Genomic DNA, 18,906 nt, shown 5'->3' with positions numbered 1-18,906 from the left:
TATTATTATTATTATTATTATTATATAAATCCATCAGCTGTATAACTGATTATTTTTTCCATCTATTTAGAGGAGGAAGGAATCCTGCTTGAGGAACATTTCAACCAACTCTGTAACAATATGAAATCCTACTGATGAAGAGGAGAGTTTTAAAAAAAATCTTCAATTTTAAATGTGATATGTTACATTGTATATAACGGTGTAAATGCTCATCATCTGCACTGCTTTGTTTTTGGGTCCAGTTATTTTAACCTAATAATATTTATGTATTAGTGACACCTGTGAATAAACTAGTACTGAAAGCCAGACCAGTTGTCAGAAATTTTTTTGCTGATTTTCACCTTTTTGTTGAAATATTTTATTTTATTTATTTATGTGTTTTTTGTTTTTTTTATTTGTTTTTTTATTTTTATTTAATTTTTATTATTTTTACTATTTTAATTTTAATTTTATTTGATTTATTTTTTTATTTAATTTATTATTTAATTTAAATATAAAAGTAAACAATGTAATGGACAATATGGGTTTAATTTCTATTAAACAGAGTATGCTCACAGACATGGAAGAATGGTCCAGTCAGTACATTCAGTCAGCTGTGGAGCGCCTCCTGCTGGTTGGTCGTCACTAAAGACGTCATATCCGGGTGAACATGCTTCTCATCACATCTTCAGGCTAGTAGTGTATGTGGTAACTTGTCAGTAGTTATGCCTCTGATAGTGATGTGTGGTTACCCCTGTAGTGGTAAAACACGAAGGGCAGAAGAACTGAAGGTGTGTTTTGAAGGGAACACTGACAGAAAGGTTCATATAGTAGGAGACGGAGCGCTGGACGTGGACAGAAACACAGTTTACTCAGGCAAGTGGAGCTAATGCTAGCTGCTAACAGTGGAGTCAGCTTGCTAAACCTGTTATTAAAATAGACTTGTTGCAGTAGCATTGATAAGTGTGCCGCCGATTTAATATACTGCATGATGTTGTTGTATTTGTGTACTACGGAGTATGTGTGTTTAAAGAGGGCTTGGCCAGCACTAATTTAAAGGTTTTTTGAATGGAGTTTGGTGTGCAGGTGTCATCACTGTCCTATGATAGAGGCTCTTCATCACTGTCCTGTGATAGAGGCTCTTCATCACTGTCATATGATAGTCTCTTCATCACTGTCCTGTGATAGAGGCTCTTCATCACTGTCCTGTGATAGAGGCTCTTCATCACTGTCCTGTGATAGAGGCTCTTCATCACTGTCCTGTGATAGAGGCTCTTCATCACTGTCCTATGATAGAGGCTCTTCATCACTGTCCTGTGATAGAGGCTCTTCATCACTGTCCTGTGATAGAGGCTCTTCATCACTGTCCTGTGATAGAGGCTCTTCATCACTGTCCTGTGATAGAGGCTCTTCATCACTGTCCTGTGATAAAGGCTCTTCATCACTGTCCTGTGATAGAGGCTCTTCATCACTGTCCTGTGATAGAGGCTCTTCATCACTGTCCTATGATAGAGGCTCTTCATCACTGTCCTGTGATAGAGGCTCTTCATCACTGTCCTGTGATAGAGGCTCTTCATCACTGTCCTATGATAGAGGCTCTTCATCACTGTCCTGTGATAGAGGCTCTTCATCACTGTCCTGTGATAGAGGCTCTTCATCACTGTCCTATGATAGAGGCTCTTCATCACTGTCCTGTGATAGAGGCTCTTCATCACTGTCCTGTGATAGAGGCTCTTCATCACTGTCCTGTGATAGAGGCTCTTCATCACTGTCCTATGATAGAGGCTCTTCATCACTGTCCTGTGATAGAGGCTCTTCATCACTGTCCTGTGATAGAGGCTCTTCATCACTGTCCTGTGATAGAGGCTCTTCATCACTGTCCTGTGATAGAGGCTCTTCATCACTGTCCTGTGATAGAGGCTCTTCATCACTGTCCTATGATAGAGGCTCTTCATCACTGTCCTGTGATAGAGGCTCTTCATCACTGTCCTGTGATAGAGGCTCTTCATCACTGTCCTGTGATAGAGGCTCTTCATCACTGTCCTATGATAGAGGCTCTTCATCACTGTCCTGTGATAGAGGCTCTTCATCACTGTCCTGTGATAGAGGCTCTTCATCACTGTCCTGTGATAGAGGCTCTTCATCACTGTCCTATGATAGAGGCTCTTCATCACTGTCCTGTGATAGAGGCTCTTCATCACTGTCCTGTGATAGAGGCTCTTCATCACTGTCCTGTGATAGAGGCTCTTCATCACTGTCCTATGATAGAGGCTCTTCATCACTGTCCTGTGATAGAGGCTCTTCATCACTGTCCTGTGATAGAGGCTCTTCATCACTGTCCTATGATAGAGGCTCTTCATCACTGTCCTGTGATAGAGGCTCTTCATCACTGTCCTGTGATAGAGGCTCTTCATCACTGTCCTATGATAGAGGCTCTTCATCACTGTCCTATGATAGAGGCTCTTCATCACTGTCATATGATAGAGGCTCTTCATCACTGTCCTATGATAGAGGCTCTTCATCACTGTCCTATGATAGAGGCTCTTCATCACTGTCCTATGATAGAGGCTCCTCCTATAAGATTCAAGATGTTTATTGTCACGCCGGTTATACAGGTACAATTGTTGCTGGGAAGCTCCATTAAAATAACAAGTTATATTACAATTATAAAAGGAAATACTTTGTACAAGGGCATATTAAGAACATATAAATTAAGAACATATACATTAAGAACATATACAGTATAAGATATATTTTTGTATGAGAAGGTGTCATATGAATTATCTATTTAAAAGTCTGATGGCCTGGGGGAAAAAACTGTTCCTCAGTCTGCGGGTGAGATAAACAACATACTGAAGCAGGACTATCGTTGATTATTAGTCTCTTTACAAAATAAACTAATGTCCCCTCTAATTTTACATACCGGTAATACTACTGAATATCACTTTGGGTATTATTTGGGTATTACATTTTGGTTTGCAAGATAATTTTCTCCTCACAATTTAATAAATTCCTGATATCAGCAGCAGCTAAAAGGTTTTTGTATTTTTCAACAATTCAGTTTTTTAAACCATTTTGATATTTTTATGTGAAAAAATTCCCCCAAATCCCTTGTTCCAATTTATCAAATGTGAAAAATGTCTGTCTATCTAAGTCCTCTCTGATAGAAAATCCAATGTCTGTGAATTATGGACAGTTTTGCAAACAAGCAAGATACCAACTTGATTAGGGCATTTCCCCCTATTGTTTTTTTTTGTGATCAATTTTGTATAGGTATTGAGCATAATTATATAGGGTGGGGTTACAAATTGATAGATCACCAATAAAGTAAAAGAATATAATCACAAATGTCCTTGTACTAATCAATACAAAATTGGCAAGCAGCTACAGAAAAAAAAAAATAAACACAAACAAAAAGGGAGAAAAAAACAAACAAACAACAAAAGGTCATTTAAATAAAAACTTCTGCGCCACCCTCCCCCCACCACCTATTGTCTTTTTTATATATCAAACCATTAACTGATTAATCAAGACATTAATTGGCCATAAGAATATTTGTTAGTTGCAAATAGCACAATTGCCGCTGTTACAGTCACAAATGAACAGTCAAAGAAGACTGGATTCTTAGAAAAGTAACCCTTGACTACTTGTGCATACTCCTGCTGTAATTTAAACCTTGTTGGATATGTTGCAGATTCCCAAAAAGAAAAAAATGTCAGAGCATCTCTGAAAGCTGAAGTTGAGAGGTGAGGCTTTTGCAGATCTGTGTTTGGATTAGATTCATCAGTGATGTTCTACCATCACATCCCTTTTAACCTTTTATTTATTTGTTGTTTAGGAAAGTCAACAAGGATGACATCGTAATTTTTGATTCACTAAATTACATAAAAGGTAAATCTTGCTAACAATATATGCTATGCCGATTCTGTATTAAAACGTTATGATTAGGTCATGCTTTTACCTTTAATGTTGAACTTTCTTACAGGCTACCGCTATGAACTCTTCTGTCTCATCAAACATGCACAGACACCACACTGCCTGGTAAGTATACTAGAGAAAAAAATTATATCTAAAAAAAAATATTACCCAAACATTAATCACACAAAATCATATGCTTTCTTTTGGTAAAGGTGTATTGTTTGACGTCAGATGAAGTGAGCTCAACGTGGAATACCAACAGAGATGCTGCTGAGCAGTACACCCAGGACATGTGAGTGAGAAGCCTCTACACGTAAACAGTACAGGTGCATGTCAAAAATTAACACTGTGCAATTTAGTTTTTGTATTTTGCCTGACATCTGGTTTGCCTTTTGTAGCTTTGATGCATTAGTGCTGAGATTTGAAGCTCCAGACTCCAGAAACCGATGGGACAGTCCTCTCTTCACCATCCTGAAAGACGACACGCTTCCATATGAAGCCATTTCTGACGCGCTTTTCAAAAGAAAAGCGCCCCCACGGAACCAGTCTACACAGAGTGTAAGAGACACACACTCTGTTTTTTTTTTTTTAACAAGCATACGATATTCAATAGATGTAGATGTATGCTCTGTCGTGCTGCCTTTTTGACTTCTTTCTCTTTCTCTGCAGCAACCGTTGTCTTCTTCAAACTTCTTGTACGAGTTGGACAAGATCACACAAGAGGTGTTAATGGTATGTCTTCATATGTTCTTTTGGATTTTCCGTTCATTTGTCAGTCACTCAAATTTTTCTCTTGGGATACTGTTTTTTGCTGGAACCAGTCTGAGTCATGTCATATTTCAAGATCACCAAAGTGGGACCCACACATTGAAAATGAAGAATAATGGACTGATGAGTCATATTCAGAAAAATAATTGGTTTGAATTTCAATTTGCAAAGCACAACAAATGAAGTAATCTTTCTTCCAAATTCACTTCCCTGCAGCTTGGAAAAATAATATTAATACCGCAGGATATCAATGTGTACGCTTTTGTTCATTGATTCTGACAGTTGAGTTGTCTACTTGTTTTATCAGCATATTGAAGATAGATAACATTTCAGTCAGGACACTCGCCATTAAATGCAGCAATATGCATTTTAGTTTGGTGGTGTGGCTCTGCTCATGTTATGCTCTGGAACTAATCTGAACTAGCTCAACACTGACTAACTCTGAGCTCACGACTCCCCTGGCGGAGCCTGAGACACCAACATTTATTGAACATGAACGCGTGTTGAAAACCTCCAGTACCGGGGGAGGTGGAGGGAGTTAGATGTCTGAAAGCAGGCAGCAGCAGCAGCAGCATAGCAGGGAGGATGTAGAGCTCAGTTGTTGTATGCAGACTGAATGAGCAGTAAATCTTTATACGGACCGCCTGTTGTTAGAGATTTCGTGGACATACTTCTTGGAGGGTGTATGGAACATGTGACTATAGATGACATCCATGCCTGCCTGAAGTACCACAAGGCTCTATTATTGTAACTAAATGGGATGCATATATTGATGCTTTTTCCCCAAGTGAAATCATTGACATATCTATTATAAGAAGTGGCTGCACAATGGTGGAATGGGAAGAAACCAGTAATGTTATCAGTGATTGACATCCGAGTCTCTGAATGTGTCAGCAGTACGTACCAGTGTAATTTAGATTCATCAGTCCATTTCATTTTTAGTGTGCAGATCCCACTTTGCTGATCTCAAACTCTCTACACACACCTGGGGAGTTGTGTTTGTCAGTAAAAACTCTCTGTATGTAATGTGTTTTGATGAAGGTCTTTTAAAATTTTCAGGCCATTTTTAACGCACAGAAGACAAGTGTTCCCGGGGACCTCATCCCAGTTCCTGGAGCTACAGAAAAGATATCCTTTTAACACATTTACATGTCCACCTTTTTATGAAACCCATTTGTGCCCACAACTGTCTGTATTTTTTAATTTCCTTTGGTGGAAGTGTTCTCTGGGCTTACCTTAAACACAAATGTGAAGACATTTTCAAAATTGGTCAAACCGTTTGACTGAAAAGTGAGTTTTTCTAGTCTTTTGGCACGTGACATAGGATAACTGTTTTTGCAATAAGCTCCATTATATTGTAGGAAAAAACTGCAGTCCCATGTACCCAAAGACTAGATATCATATAAGAAGATGTCTGTATCTCAGAAACTACAAGGAGCACAATCAAGTATTTGGTATCTTTGAACTCATAACAAGTTGAATATCAAAGATATACACACATATGCAGTGTGAAAAAAATATTTCATATGGATAACACTTAACACTCACACAATGTTAGTGTTTTTTCCAAATTTTTCAAAAATCCTAATTTTGACTATTAATAAAAGTGGGATTTTTCATGAGATTTAAACATTTTTAAGTTGTACTGATGTCACAAGTCCACGTAACAGTGACCTTTCACAGCTTATGACTGTCATGAAATGTGTATTAGCTCTGTAAATTTGTACTAAGGAGTCATATTCCCTCACCCAGCAGGAGGCAAAGTACCTCAAATGACTTGTTTGAAGGAGAAGGTGGATGAAGGCACGTCCATCAAAGAAGTTTAAATGAAAGGCACAGCAGCCAATCACTGTTAAAGGTCACATACTGTGGGATACGTATTGAGGGGAGAGAAACCAAATGACATAGATTAGTGGATTTTTATTGGCAGCTGCACTGCGTCAGACCTTTTTCAGAAGCAAACACTTTGATTTTCTCCTTTGGAACGCGTCAGTCCAGGCAACCAACCGTAAAGCACATTAGGTTCTGCACTAGTCAACCTTTAACGACAAATGACGTCCGTAACATTCAGTACTTTGTGTTGTTGTTCTCCTTGGAAGGTTGAGATGTGAAATTGTGACCTTCAAATACTTTTGGTTAGTTAGTTTTCGCTTCTTCACTGTTCAGCTGTACTGTAGAAAACTTGAAGCAAATATTCTGTGTCCTTCTTGTACTTAATGTCCTTAACCTGACATTTAACATCGAGCTCACCAGGAGCATCAACATGGCAGAACTGAGGAAGTTACGCCGCCAGTTCATCAGCTACACCAAGATGCACCCAACGGAGAACACCGGACACATTTCCAACATGTTTGTGCAGTATTTAAATAAGAGTCTTCACTGACATTTGTATAGCATTGGTTTCATTTTCTTTATTTTCTGCGACAAATAAATATATTTATTAATATTTGTTGCATGTTTGTGTGTTATTTACCATGTTGGAATGATTCAGTTCAGTTACATGTTGCGGAGCTGAGATACATAAAGCACTGCATTTTGTAATGAGAAGAAATTACAGTCATTACAAAACGTTAGTGTCAAAAGTCAAAACAAACTGACATGCAATACTTGTATATTATTTACATATTGATTTCTAGACACAGTAAGCACAACAGCGCTGAAGGTTAATCTGTGAACCCAACTAGGTAAAGCAAAAAAGAGAACAGACATATTTGGGGAAAACATGTCATCATAAGGCCCAAAGCTTTCAGCCACATCGCAGAAAAATGGAGCTGCTCAGTTGTCATGGAGATGAAACACCAGATAGGTAGGGGTGTAATCGATATATCGATTCATTGACCAACGATCCAATATCATTGATGCAAAGTGAAAACATCGATACATATCGTCCTTTATTTTGAAATTCTTAACTGATTAAAAAAAAACATTTGCACTTAAACATGAGAAGTGTGGCAATTTATAGTGAACAACAGGAGGGCTATGTTTAATTGTTTTTCATTTAAATGTCTGGAAGAGCCCCGAGTCATAATTTAGTTGCTATTGTGAGTTTATATGAACACTGATTGTGTTAAATATGAAATATCATATTTTATCTTATCGATTGCAGACCCCTAAATTTAATTGGATAGAAATCGTAACATGGTAGACTTTGTGATATCAGCAAATATCGTATCTATATAATATCGTATCGTGATGAAACTTGTGATTTACACTCCTACAAGTGAATGAATTCAACATTCAAGTCAGTCTTGCACACTTCCAGTCACAGCTCAGCACTTCCTCTGGGTTTTCCTTAATTCCCCCTTCTACTATACTTGACCTCTTGGTGACAAGCCCGACAAACAGTACTTGCTTGTCTTGTTCAAAAGCTTCTTATTTCTTCGTGGGATTTGTAAGCAAACATATTGCTGAGTAATGCTCTTTCAAAGATTTTCCATTATGTAAGAAGATTGTGAGAAAAGCAAGAACAGGAAGTTGTTGACAGGAATGCTGTAACTAATTACTGTCGGTTTCCGACTTGCATGTAGTGTGATTATACAGGACATGCATGGAGAATAATGTATTTAATGTGTCAACATGTATATGACTTTTAGTCCATTATAGAAACAATATTGTAATAATCTTTGCAAACATAATGATTTTATTGAACGAAAAGCCATAATAAAAAAACACAACTTTTACCCCACATAGCCTCACAAAGACAACCTGGAGGAGCAGCAAACAGTATTAATAGTAAAGATATAAAACAATGGATTGTGCTAAAACAATTGTGACAATAACATCAGAAGAAAAAAAAAAACATGCAGTATTTGCATTGCATTCATTATTTTCTAATAGTCTTTTTCTTCAGAGGGACAGCGGTGCCAAAGATTCGGTCCCAGTGGCTGAAGAAAGGAGCGTAGTTGCTGCTCGGCTTCTGGTGGTGCATGTCATGAGCCGGTGCACCGCCCAGCAGGCCAAAAGGCACCAGGTGGTTGAGGGTCCATGGCAGGTCATAGCCTATGTGGTCCTCCACAGACATCCAGATACTGAAAACTGTGACGCCCCACGTGGTCATCGGGTGGCACTTTAAAAGAATGGGGTCTTGGTTGCTCCAGAGTCCGACAGTCATCAGCTCTGGGATGCTGAGCTGCTCAGTCGACCAAGAAAAAGGCGCCATGTATTCGTGGTGGATTGCATGAATCCACCGGTAAAGCTGTGCATGCTTGTGATGTATGAAATGCCAAATGTAGTACTGAGTGTCAAAGAGGAGAAGCATAGCCAGTCCATCAATGAATACCTCATAGAGAGTAGGAGCATCCTGTGGCAGCGTAGGTATGGGCAGTATGAACGTGCCCATCATTACAGCTGGCAAAACAAAGAAGATGTGGTTATACATTGCCGTCATGAAGCTCTTAGCCATCATTCCCACCGTTGGCCGCCTGTCTGGTTGGATCTTGTACTGGTAGAATAAAGGCGCTCTTTCTCCCAAGAGGTCGAGTGCAGCAAAAGGTATGCTGAAGAAGAAATAGCTGGAGAAGGCGAGCAGGACGATGAAAAAAGGAGACGAGATGAGAGGCCGGTGGTGAAACAGCAAGTAATCCCAGAAAGGCTGCAGTAGACGGTCCGAGGCCCTGGAGGGCAGGAGCTGCAGAGGTAGCTCACTGATGTTCAACATCTTGCTGTGGCACCACTGAAGGCTGCTGCAAGTCTCAGGATCAACACAACATTCTGCCTTTATATAGTGGGGTTCAACAGAAAGGGATTTTCTCTCAATCACAACAGACCAGCAGCTTTTTTTTTTTTCTAGCAGCTCCATGTCGACACAGACCTTCACAAGAAGATTAACAAAGCCATCCAAGAACATGCATTAGACACAACAACTGTTTAACCAGTTCAAGGTCACATATTTTAATGCATGGAAGAAAGTAGGACAGAGAAATTTTTTTGTGAAAGTGAAATATGCCCAAATAGTTTTCTGAGTTGCAGAATAGACCGTCAGAAATCTTAAAATTAAACCACAAAACTGCCTATTTTAGTGTTGATGAAATTGTTCGCGTGACATGTGATGGTGTGTCAATACAGCTAAGGAAAGTTATCTGAATGTTTTATGTAACTCCTCAGGGGCAGACACAACTTTATTGTATTTTATAACTTAAAGCAGTGTCTTTTATTGCTCTGTCCATTCTCCTAATATGAAATTATTAACCAGGACATCTAGATTAGAACGCTGGACTACTTGAATTGTTCAGGTGTGTAATCTGATCAAATGACCTGCATGCATTTCTTCATTACTAATTGTGTCTATCATATTATATGTAATAAATAACAGTTAGACCTTGAGAAATGTGCCTGAATTGAATACAAACTCACAAGTCATCCAATTCAACCCACATTAAATGTCCAGACTTTAAAATATTAACACTTCTCACAGTCACACTGAATGATCATAACAACATGATTTATTGGGGAAAATGTGCACAAATTTCATTGAAATCATGTATCCAATATTGGGCTTCATGCAGGAAGCGATACACAAACACATTTTCTCTTATTTTTGTTAGTAACCATTGATTTGTTCTTATTTTGTTAGGAACCATTGATTTCTGGGATTCAGCAGCAGTTTTCTTATTTTTGCGTTAAGAAAAAACATCTTGTTTTCAGTCCACATGAATATAATATAATCAAATTTAGATCATTATATGTTGTAGAGTCATTTTAATGACTGGATTATTAAATTTGTGAGCTAAAGAATTGCTATTGGTCCATTGATAAATTTAAGACTATAAAAACCTTTAGGTAATATTGTGTGGCTCTTTGATGCTTTTCAAATTTCACTGTAAATGCCAGCTCTGGAAAATCACATTTACATTGTTTAAGTGCATTTAACAGTACCAGTAACGATAGTAATATAGGCCTATGTCTGTTTCAATGCATACGCTCCCCACCCCCACCGCATGCCTTGAAATTTAGATGCTGCATGAGGCCTATTGTCTTTTCACAAATTAAGGCGATAATGCTCTTCTTCGCCGACTACTTCTTCTCACTGACGGCCTTCCTTGAAATCGTTTTGTTGGTGTTGGCATATTTGTGTCGATCATTTCTGGAAATAAATAAAAACAATCTCTTTAACCACTGAAAAAAAAGAAAATCTTTTTTTAACGAATAAAACTACTGAATAAACGTAGACAAATGTGGCCCGGAGTGTTGTTAGATAGATGTACCTGCTCATTTTGACTTTGCTTCTGCATCCCAGTCCTCCCTCCCAGTGGCTGGTGCGTGTACCTCTCGTCATCATGCTTCCACAGCTGATGCATGGCTTTCCATTGCCGTACGGCTGCAATAACAAAAATGTAAAAAAATTTTTTCCATTCAAAGGCAAAGTCTAACATCAGCCTAATGCATTCATGCTTCCAGACACTGACCTTTATGCTCTTTACTAGTGTTAACCTTAGAGATACTAAACTTATTCTCTTCAGTGAACTGAGTATAAGTATCTTATCTGATCTCCGTGGCTAAAATGTCATGTTGAGTCCATAGCTCACCTGCTCTTTGGCACAGTAACCACAGATCATCCTGTTTGCCAGTTCCATGGGGTGGTCCTGGTCCTCATCGTGGCACACGTCACAGGGGTAAGCCCGACCGCAGCATGGAAACCTGAGGGCAGACAGTGGCACGAAGCTTTCACGATACTCTACATGTTCTTCTCAGAGCAGCTTCCATGTCAGAGACATGAGATAATGAGATAAGACACAGTGACGATGATACCTCAGCCAGCGATGGCTCTGTTTGTAATGTTTGCATACTCCTTTTTCTGGCAGTGGCTTTCCCTTTTGCACAGCAGGATCTCTTATCGTCTTATAATTAAAAGCACCAGCACTTGGACCTGCACAAAAGTAAAAAAAAATGTGAGGTCACATTGGTGAGAGAGCCAACTGTGGCAGTTTGTTGTTTGTTGTAAGATCTTAAACCTTTGCTGATCCCTTTGAGAGCAAATGTAGGTGAGCGCTGACCTGTTTTGTTGGAGCGTGGCGGTATATACTGGAATCTTGCGCTCTCAGCCAGAATACTGAGTTTGCTGTGGCAGTGTTCACAATTAGACTCCTTTGTCTGACCATAGGAAACACTCTGATGGAAATGTAAAGACAAAAAAGCAATTTCAGAGCTCATCAAGATATATATATATATATATATTTCCGTTCTGGTGATATTTCACATTGCTGATTTTCAAACAAAAAACAGATGTGCAGTGTTAAGCAGGACTGTATGTTACATCACCTGCACAGGGCTCTCCTGTGAGCAGCTGAGGCAGCCCACAATGAGGTCACAGTCCTGAAGCACGAGGTCAGCAGGTGCAGCATTGTGAAGGTCCAGATATCCCAGGACATCGCTGTAATGGTGCAGCATGCAGGGCCTGAACGCAGCGTCGATGCTTGCGTTGCACTTTTCACACTGAGCCGTGCAGGGTGTCCTTCCACTCAGCGTCAGGTCTGCAGTCACTTTACACCTGCAGACAGCACACAAACAGTCCAGCTGTCATTCTAAATAAATCATTTTTCATATGGATATGACATTTAGCTCCTTTTCCTCACCTGTTACACTGAAGACAAACAGTGATTCGTTGGGCCGCTACGGTGGCTGTGTTCTCTCCCAGCCTCAGTCCCAGCAGCTTCACCTCAGTGCCTCGGCGGGGATCACTGATCTTAATGTTCTCCACCATATGACTGGCTTCCTGCTCCTCCTCCTCCTGCCCTTCATCACAACCTGAACCCTCCTGCTGCACCAACTTCCCTCCCTCCACTGTCCTCTCGTCCTCCGTCTTTTCCACCCTTCCTTCATCACGGACATCCTCTTCTGCAGCATCATTCCCAGCTTTTTCACACACTGCTGCCTGGAGCTCCTGGTACGTTATGAACTGCAATCCAGCTTTTTCTAAATCGACATCTTTTTTCAGCTGCAAAGAGAAAAAATCTTTCAGCGTTAAGAAAATAAAGTAAAACAGTTATTTACAGGTCATTTTGGTGAATTCAAAGGAAAACAAAACTCACCTGCCGAGCTCCTTCAGTGAACAGTCTCTCCAGACTACGATCTAGCCAGCGAAGAAAAGGCCGGAAGAGCAGCTCTACCTTTCCCCGAAGCTGATTGGTTGCATGCTTGGCTTGAAGCCACTCCAGTGACGCTTGCTGTACATGTCTATGTAGCCAGAGATTTATAGAAATGTCAACACCAATCGACTCGAAACACTAAACACTTAAAATAAACTGCTTTTACCTTGACATTACTTGTGGCAGCTCCTGGTCCAACGGTATGTCCACTGTGAAAATCTAAGGAAATGTATCAAGGTGATGAGGAACTGTTCTTTCTTGTATAGTATATTACAGAACCTGTGGTGTAAATGGACGGTCTTTACCTCCTGGGGGTAACTGTCTGGGAAGCTCACCATGATGTCGACTTCTTTCAGATCAAAAGGCTATAAGTTCAAATGCACAGTTAGTATATATTTCTAGATAATACTGTTCATCAATGTAACCTAATATCAAACCAAAGCATTTCAAATGTAAGGAAAGTTGGTTCGTTCATGATTTACAGGTGAAATTTGTGGATTATGGCCTCTATAACAATGCTGATGAAGTGGATTAATAGATCTGATATGCCAGTAATATTTAATCAGTCAAATGGTTGGCTATGTTTTACCCTATACTGGGGGTTAGTGGCTTGGAAACACCATAAAGGAATAGTGGAATAGTAAATATATCTTTTGATCTTTTTAATCGCTGCTTTACCCTATTTCTCATATAACAAATAGGCTTAATTTAATCTCAGTGGTGCAGCTTAATTGATACAAATCCCATGTTATCCCGTGCTAATTAACAATTACACTTGCACAGTAAAATCACCACGGGTGCTGTCACAACATAGTAGGAATGGTTCTACTGTTTATAGTCTATGGAGAGGCTTCACTATTTGTCTCCAAATACAGTCTCACTCTGAGTTGATCAGTTAAGGAGAGACTAATTAAAACTGAGCTGTACGTATTATAGAAATAATATGTGGGTTGCTCTAAGCTCTGGGGGGGAGAAGAGGAGAAAGAAGGTAGAAGAAAATGTTTACCCAGTCCGGATCAGTGGCCTCTACAGTCGCCCTGTAATAAGTAACTTTGCCATCACTTCGCTCCTGAATAATCAGCTGGTCTTTGGGAAAACGCTTCTTCAACTGCTTGATTTCTGTGTTGCGTAGCTGCTTGGCGACATCCTCCGTCAGGTCACACAGCTTGACCTCCTGGAGGATGCCGGGACGCGGTACTGCTGGCATCCTCTGCGCAGGTCTTGGGTAATTGCCAGGAACAGGCTGGTCATCCGCTGGGGGGAACTGTGGTGGATGCCAGAAGCGACATCTGTCTTCCATGGTGCAGTGGCCCGAGATAAAGTAGCGACAGGGGCGGCGGCCGGCTGCTGGGGCAACCCTGTGGTCACTACTGGGAGGAGGCCTGTGCTCCACATCTCCTCGAGGGACCTCTGAGTTTGGAGATGTGACATCTGACTGGCTGGGTTTCCTGGTGGGTTTCGTCTCACGAGCTTTGGTATCATCATCTCTTATGTGTAGGAATCTGCATTTCTTCCCAAAATTGCAGTGTCTTCCTTGAGAGAAGAAGCGACACAGCGGCTTTGTATGAAGCACAGGCTCTGACTCCCCTGTCTTCTCTCCCTCACCTTCCTCCATCAGCATTATCACCTGGATGGATGGATGAATACAGTAACACAGGTTAAACAGATGTGGACACACACCCATTTGTGATTAACATCGGCATTAATATTGCTGCTAGAACAGCCTTGAGAAGACTTTCTACAAGATTTTGGATCCCGGATGCAGGTATTTGCTGTCATTCATCCACAAGAGTCTTAGCAAGGTTTGGCACTGATGCTGGGCAATAAGGATATTCAGGTTCTTCCATACCAAAATAGGAAATTCATTTCTTGATGTGCTTTTGTGCTCAGGGGTATTGTCATGTTGAAACAGACAAAGGACGTCCTCAAATGCTGCCACAAAGTTAGAAGAACACTATCGTCTAAAACAGTGATTCCCAAACTTTTTCATGTCAAGGACCCCTAAACTGACACAAATGTGACCCCCATTTGATAAGATTTTGTCAAATCATCTGATAGGATTTTTGCTTTTAGATGTTTTATTACAGAAAGTGTATGAAACCCATGACCAAAATAGTCATAGATTATGTCATAGTGTTATTTATGGATGGGATTACAGTGTAAATAAATAATTGCCCTTTTTGCTGGGGACCATCTGGAACCCCCTCAAGGACCCCTGGGGGGTCCCCAGACCCCACTTTGAAAACCACTGGTCTAAAACAGTGGTTCCCAACCTTTTTGACTTGTGACTCCTTAAAATAAAGTAATGCCTACTTGTCTCTGGACCCTTTTTTTTCTCCTTTGAATAATACAAAACTATTAATTATATATTTCAAAACACATTGACATTATTATTGACTACAACAATGTGGACAACAATGTCCATATACCTGTGGGCAGATAGTGTAGCATTATGATCTGTTAGAGGCAATCCCAACATCAAAGTTGCCTCTGTTTAATACCTCAGATACTCAAAGGTCCATCAAATAGACTTGAATCTGCTTTATTGCTGAATGATCCATGTGAAATAACTATAACTTATGAGGCTTTAGCCTAACAAGGGGTCCATTTATCGTCCCTATCATTTAAAGTAAGTCATTCTGCTCTAATGTTAACGAGCTCACTTAACTAGGCTGTTCACTATGGACAGAAACAGACCAACATTAGCTATCTATCTGTTTAGCTAAACTTTAGTTGATAAAGAGGAAGTGTTTTGCTAATGTTAGTCACTTCATTTAGCTCAAATTAGTTATTATTGGAGGATGATATTACCTAAAAATACACACCAAGATCCGCGTTACAGTTTATTCCAACTAATGATGAGACCACACGTGTTAAAAAAGCTTCAAATAACCTCTTAAAGTCCACTCACCTGCTACCTGTCAAGTAACAGCACCGTTACGTGCCACTGGAAATCACAACCCAACAGCACAGACGTTTACGTCATTACGTCATTACGTGTGCGACGGAAGGTTCCGAATCAGTTGGGGTAACAGTCTGGTCCGTGGCATTAACCAATCTAGACTATCATGAGTAAAGGTTATGAAGATTTTAGTTACAGGCTGTCGAAACGTCCTCTGTTGTACACCGGATATAAATGTGTTTTTTTGTCGCCCTCTACAGTTTGGGAGTGTGAAATGGACGTGAAGAGGTTCAAAGTTCATTCTTGACCTTTTACAGCAGCTGAGAAAACAGTCTCAACACAAGTTCCCTTAGACTTTAGACTTTAGAAAAATGTAGGCTTGTGTTCCCAAAGGGGGCAATTAAACAATAGACATAATCTAGATAGATAGATAGATAGATAGATTGATAGATAGATAGATAGAAAGATAGTAACTTTATTGATCCTGAGGGAAATTCAAGTTTCCAGCATCACAGTTCCATAGTGCAAAACATGTTAGTAAAAAGGCAGTAAAAAAGTTAGTAGTGCAAAGTACCAAGTACAAAAAAATATACCAGATATAAAAATACAAGGAGATGAAGAAAACTGTTAAAACTGAATATAATGCAGGGTAACAGCTGTGATACAGGACTATTAAAAAAGTGAATATAGTGCAGAAGAGACTGTTAAAAATGAGTATAGTGCAGGGTAACTCCAGTAGCTTAGTCTATGAAAGTGCATTATTATCTGTCCTGCAGACCGTCCTCCTTTGTGGCTGGAACGTCAACAATCCTCAGACATTTAAAGGATATTCACCTCGTGATTTTTACATCAGGATGGATCTTGTAGATACCAGCGTAGATCTGTGGATAGGATGCTTAGGAAACGACTCGTTGCTGCAGCCTCTGTGGGACAGCATGAGGCTCAACTACAGAGACTATTTGAGATCTCCACTCTTCCCCATTGTCCTGAGTGTGTCTTCCTACTTTGTCGTGTGTCTTCCTTTTCTTGTTTGCGACATCATGGGAGAGAAGTGGGCATGGGTCCAGCAATTCAATATCCAACCCAGCCGTCATCCTACAGCCTCTATGCTGCTGCACTGTGCAGGTGTCACCTTGTACAACCATGTGTTTCTTGTGCTCCCAGCATCAGTGGCCCAGTGGGCATGGAGTCCCCCCGTGGACCTGCCGGACCGAGCTCCGTCCCTGTTGGTGTTGATTGCTGGCCTGATAAGCAACCTCCTGCTCTTTGACTTCCAGTACTTCATCTGGCACCTGCTCCATCACAGGAACCGCTGGCTGTACGTCACTTTCCACGCCATCCATCATAATTACTCATCTCCCTTCGCTTTGGCCACTCAGTGTCTTGGCGGCTGGGAGCTGTTCACAATTGGCTTTTTGACCACTCTTAATCCTGTGATCCTGAGATGCCACCTACTCACCAACTGGGTCTTCATGGTTCTGCATGTCTACGTTTCTATTGAGGATCACTGTGGCTATGATTTACCCTGGTCCACATCACGCCTGATACCGTTTGGCATCTACGGAGGGCCCAGCAAACACGATGTGCACCATCAGAAACCCAACACCAATTTTGCACCATACTTTAGCCACTGGGATAAAATATTTGGCACGCATGCTGAATTCTGCTTCTCTACAGCAGTGAAATAGAAAGCTATAACACCATTGGTAGCTGCTATAGATAGATACCTGTGCTTGTTGTTTCTGCTTGCTTGTTTTTTCCAAATCATGTGGATATTAAAATGTGAAGGGGTGAAAATTTAAGAGAAATCAAGATTTTCCATTGCACACAAATGGAGGCATGTTTCTGTATTGTATTATAAAAACAACACTGTCAAAATATGATGTTAGTTTTAATGATAGTGAGAAAATAAACTCATAATATCATGTGCAATCTAAATAATGCCTAAATGCATCTAGTGTGTCTGGCTTCTTTACTTTGAAAGTGATCGTGAGCTTTGGACATGGCATACGTTACAATCCTTTCAGTTGGTTTATTTGACTGTGTGGATAAAAGGGGCAATGAAATTTGACTACATTTCCACTTTAAATTTTCATAGAAGGGGTGCCTTGGTTATACATATAATCGGGTTATACGCATAAAGGATATATAGTTATATGTATAAATTAGAATAGAATAGAATAGAATAGAAAATACTTTATTGTCTGCTTTTCGTGTACAAAAGGCATAAATATGTATTCAGTTTGCATGTGCAAAAACTGCTGTTTAAAAGAGTACATTAAAACAACATATCACATCCAGACTGGACACATTAAAACACATTCACATAAAAACCCGATAAACCAATAGAAGCGAAAAGGAATACCAGGTACCAGGACTGAATCAAGGTTAAATAAATAGATCTAAAGTGTGGTGTGCTGAGGTGGCAGGCTGGCTACTGAGATACTTTATGGCAACAGGGACAAACAATTATTTTTTTTTTAAATATGTTTTTCTTTGCACAGGGGACTCGGTAGCTCGTCATCTAAGATTTTGCCACTTAAGCGTTGGACGGCTTTGCCATGGTGAAAGGACAGCAAATTACAACAAAGTGCACATATGAATGATTTAAAGGTCACATATTGTAAAAAGTGAGATTTTCAGGTCTTTTACATTAAAAAGCAGGTTTAAGTGCTATATAAATACTGTTAAACTATCAAAACGCTCAATATACGGAGAAATACACACAGCCCATATTCAGAAATTGCGTGTTTGAAACAAGTCCATTTGTGATGTCACGAATATACAATATTTAGACCATTACACGGTTTTAAACGTAAACATTCTACATGTGGCCCAGTTTATTTCCTGTTGCAGTATGTAAATAACACCAGCATCAGACAGGACGTAAACATGGACCCAAACTGTTGCCTAGCAACGCAATTCCGTTGCAATTCCTTTGAAATGCACTAAAACGGAGCGTTTCAGACAGAGGGTAAATACAGGTATATTCAGGCAGACAGTACGAGGAAAATAAGGGCTTTTTGAACATTACAGCATGTAAACATGTTTTATTAGAAACACAAAATACAAGTATGAACCTGAAAATGAGCACGATATGGGACCTTTAATGACCGCTGACCCAGGATTAGTATGTTTTCCCTTTTATTTTTCAACCATAAAATGCCTTATATCTGGATTTCTATTTGTAACACACCAGTATCTCTTGTATTTTTTAGGTCATGCAATCTGACCAGCAGTTGTCCCAGAGTGGTG

The 18,906-nt window shown here is 39.9% G+C and overlaps 4 protein-coding genes across 5 annotated transcripts; 2 read left to right on the top strand and 2 right to left on the bottom strand.

Moving 5' to 3' along the window:
* Nucleotides 1-601: 601 nt before the first annotated feature.
* On the top strand, nucleotides 602-7,111 carry kti12 (KTI12 chromatin associated homolog). The gene is made up of 9 exons (XM_074632962.1): nucleotides 602-855; nucleotides 3,674-3,725; nucleotides 3,818-3,870; nucleotides 3,965-4,020; nucleotides 4,110-4,189; nucleotides 4,296-4,455; nucleotides 4,567-4,629; nucleotides 5,725-5,795; nucleotides 6,907-7,111. The coding sequence occupies exons 1-9, from the start codon at nucleotides 705-707 to the stop codon at nucleotides 7,046-7,048; spliced, it is 828 nt and encodes a 275-aa protein (XP_074489063.1). The 5' UTR covers nucleotides 602-704; the 3' UTR covers nucleotides 7,049-7,111.
* A 1,239-nt stretch (nucleotides 7,112-8,350) lies between these two features.
* Nucleotides 8,351-9,649, bottom strand: ch25hl1.1 (cholesterol 25-hydroxylase like 1, tandem duplicate 1). The gene has a single exon (XM_074632961.1). It carries the CDS (start codon nucleotides 9,509-9,511, stop codon nucleotides 8,489-8,491), a length of 1,023 nt encoding a protein of 340 aa, XP_074489062.1. The 5' UTR covers nucleotides 9,512-9,649; the 3' UTR covers nucleotides 8,351-8,488.
* An 887-nt stretch (nucleotides 9,650-10,536) lies between these two features.
* On the bottom strand, nucleotides 10,537-15,721 carry LOC141766267 (uncharacterized). Of its 2 annotated transcripts, XM_074632960.1 has the most exons (12): nucleotides 15,661-15,721; nucleotides 13,756-14,376; nucleotides 13,055-13,114; nucleotides 12,916-12,968; nucleotides 12,693-12,837; nucleotides 12,237-12,598; nucleotides 11,923-12,151; nucleotides 11,658-11,772; nucleotides 11,413-11,530; nucleotides 11,190-11,301; nucleotides 10,869-10,981; nucleotides 10,537-10,747 (listed from the first exon to the last, which is right to left on the bottom strand). In XM_074632960.1, exons 2-12 carry the CDS (start codon nucleotides 14,368-14,370, stop codon nucleotides 10,678-10,680), a joined length of 1,992 nt encoding a protein of 663 aa, XP_074489061.1. In that variant the 5' UTR covers nucleotides 14,371-14,376; nucleotides 15,661-15,721; the 3' UTR covers nucleotides 10,537-10,677. The 2 variants fall into 2 exon arrangements, with proteins under 2 accessions (XP_074489061.1, XP_074489060.1); XM_074632959.1 differs by lacking the exon at nucleotides 15,661-15,721 and having other exon boundaries at nucleotides 13,756-14,409.
* An 831-nt stretch (nucleotides 15,722-16,552) lies between these two features.
* ch25hl1.2 (cholesterol 25-hydroxylase like 1, tandem duplicate 2) lies at nucleotides 16,553-17,465 on the top strand. The gene has a single exon (XM_074632963.1). The coding sequence runs from the start codon at nucleotides 16,587-16,589 to the stop codon at nucleotides 17,337-17,339; it is 753 nt and encodes a 250-aa protein (XP_074489064.1). The 5' UTR covers nucleotides 16,553-16,586; the 3' UTR covers nucleotides 17,340-17,465.
* The last annotated feature ends 1,441 nt before the right edge of the window (nucleotides 17,466-18,906 follow it).

The sequence above is a fragment of the Sebastes fasciatus genome, chromosome 4 (genome assembly GCF_043250625.1).
Source record: "Sebastes fasciatus isolate fSebFas1 chromosome 4, fSebFas1.pri, whole genome shotgun sequence".
Classification (NCBI taxonomy): Eukaryota; Metazoa; Chordata; class Actinopteri; order Perciformes; family Sebastidae; genus Sebastes; species Sebastes fasciatus.
Note: the sequence above shows the minus strand (reverse complement) of the source record. Positions and strands in the feature narration are given on the sequence as shown.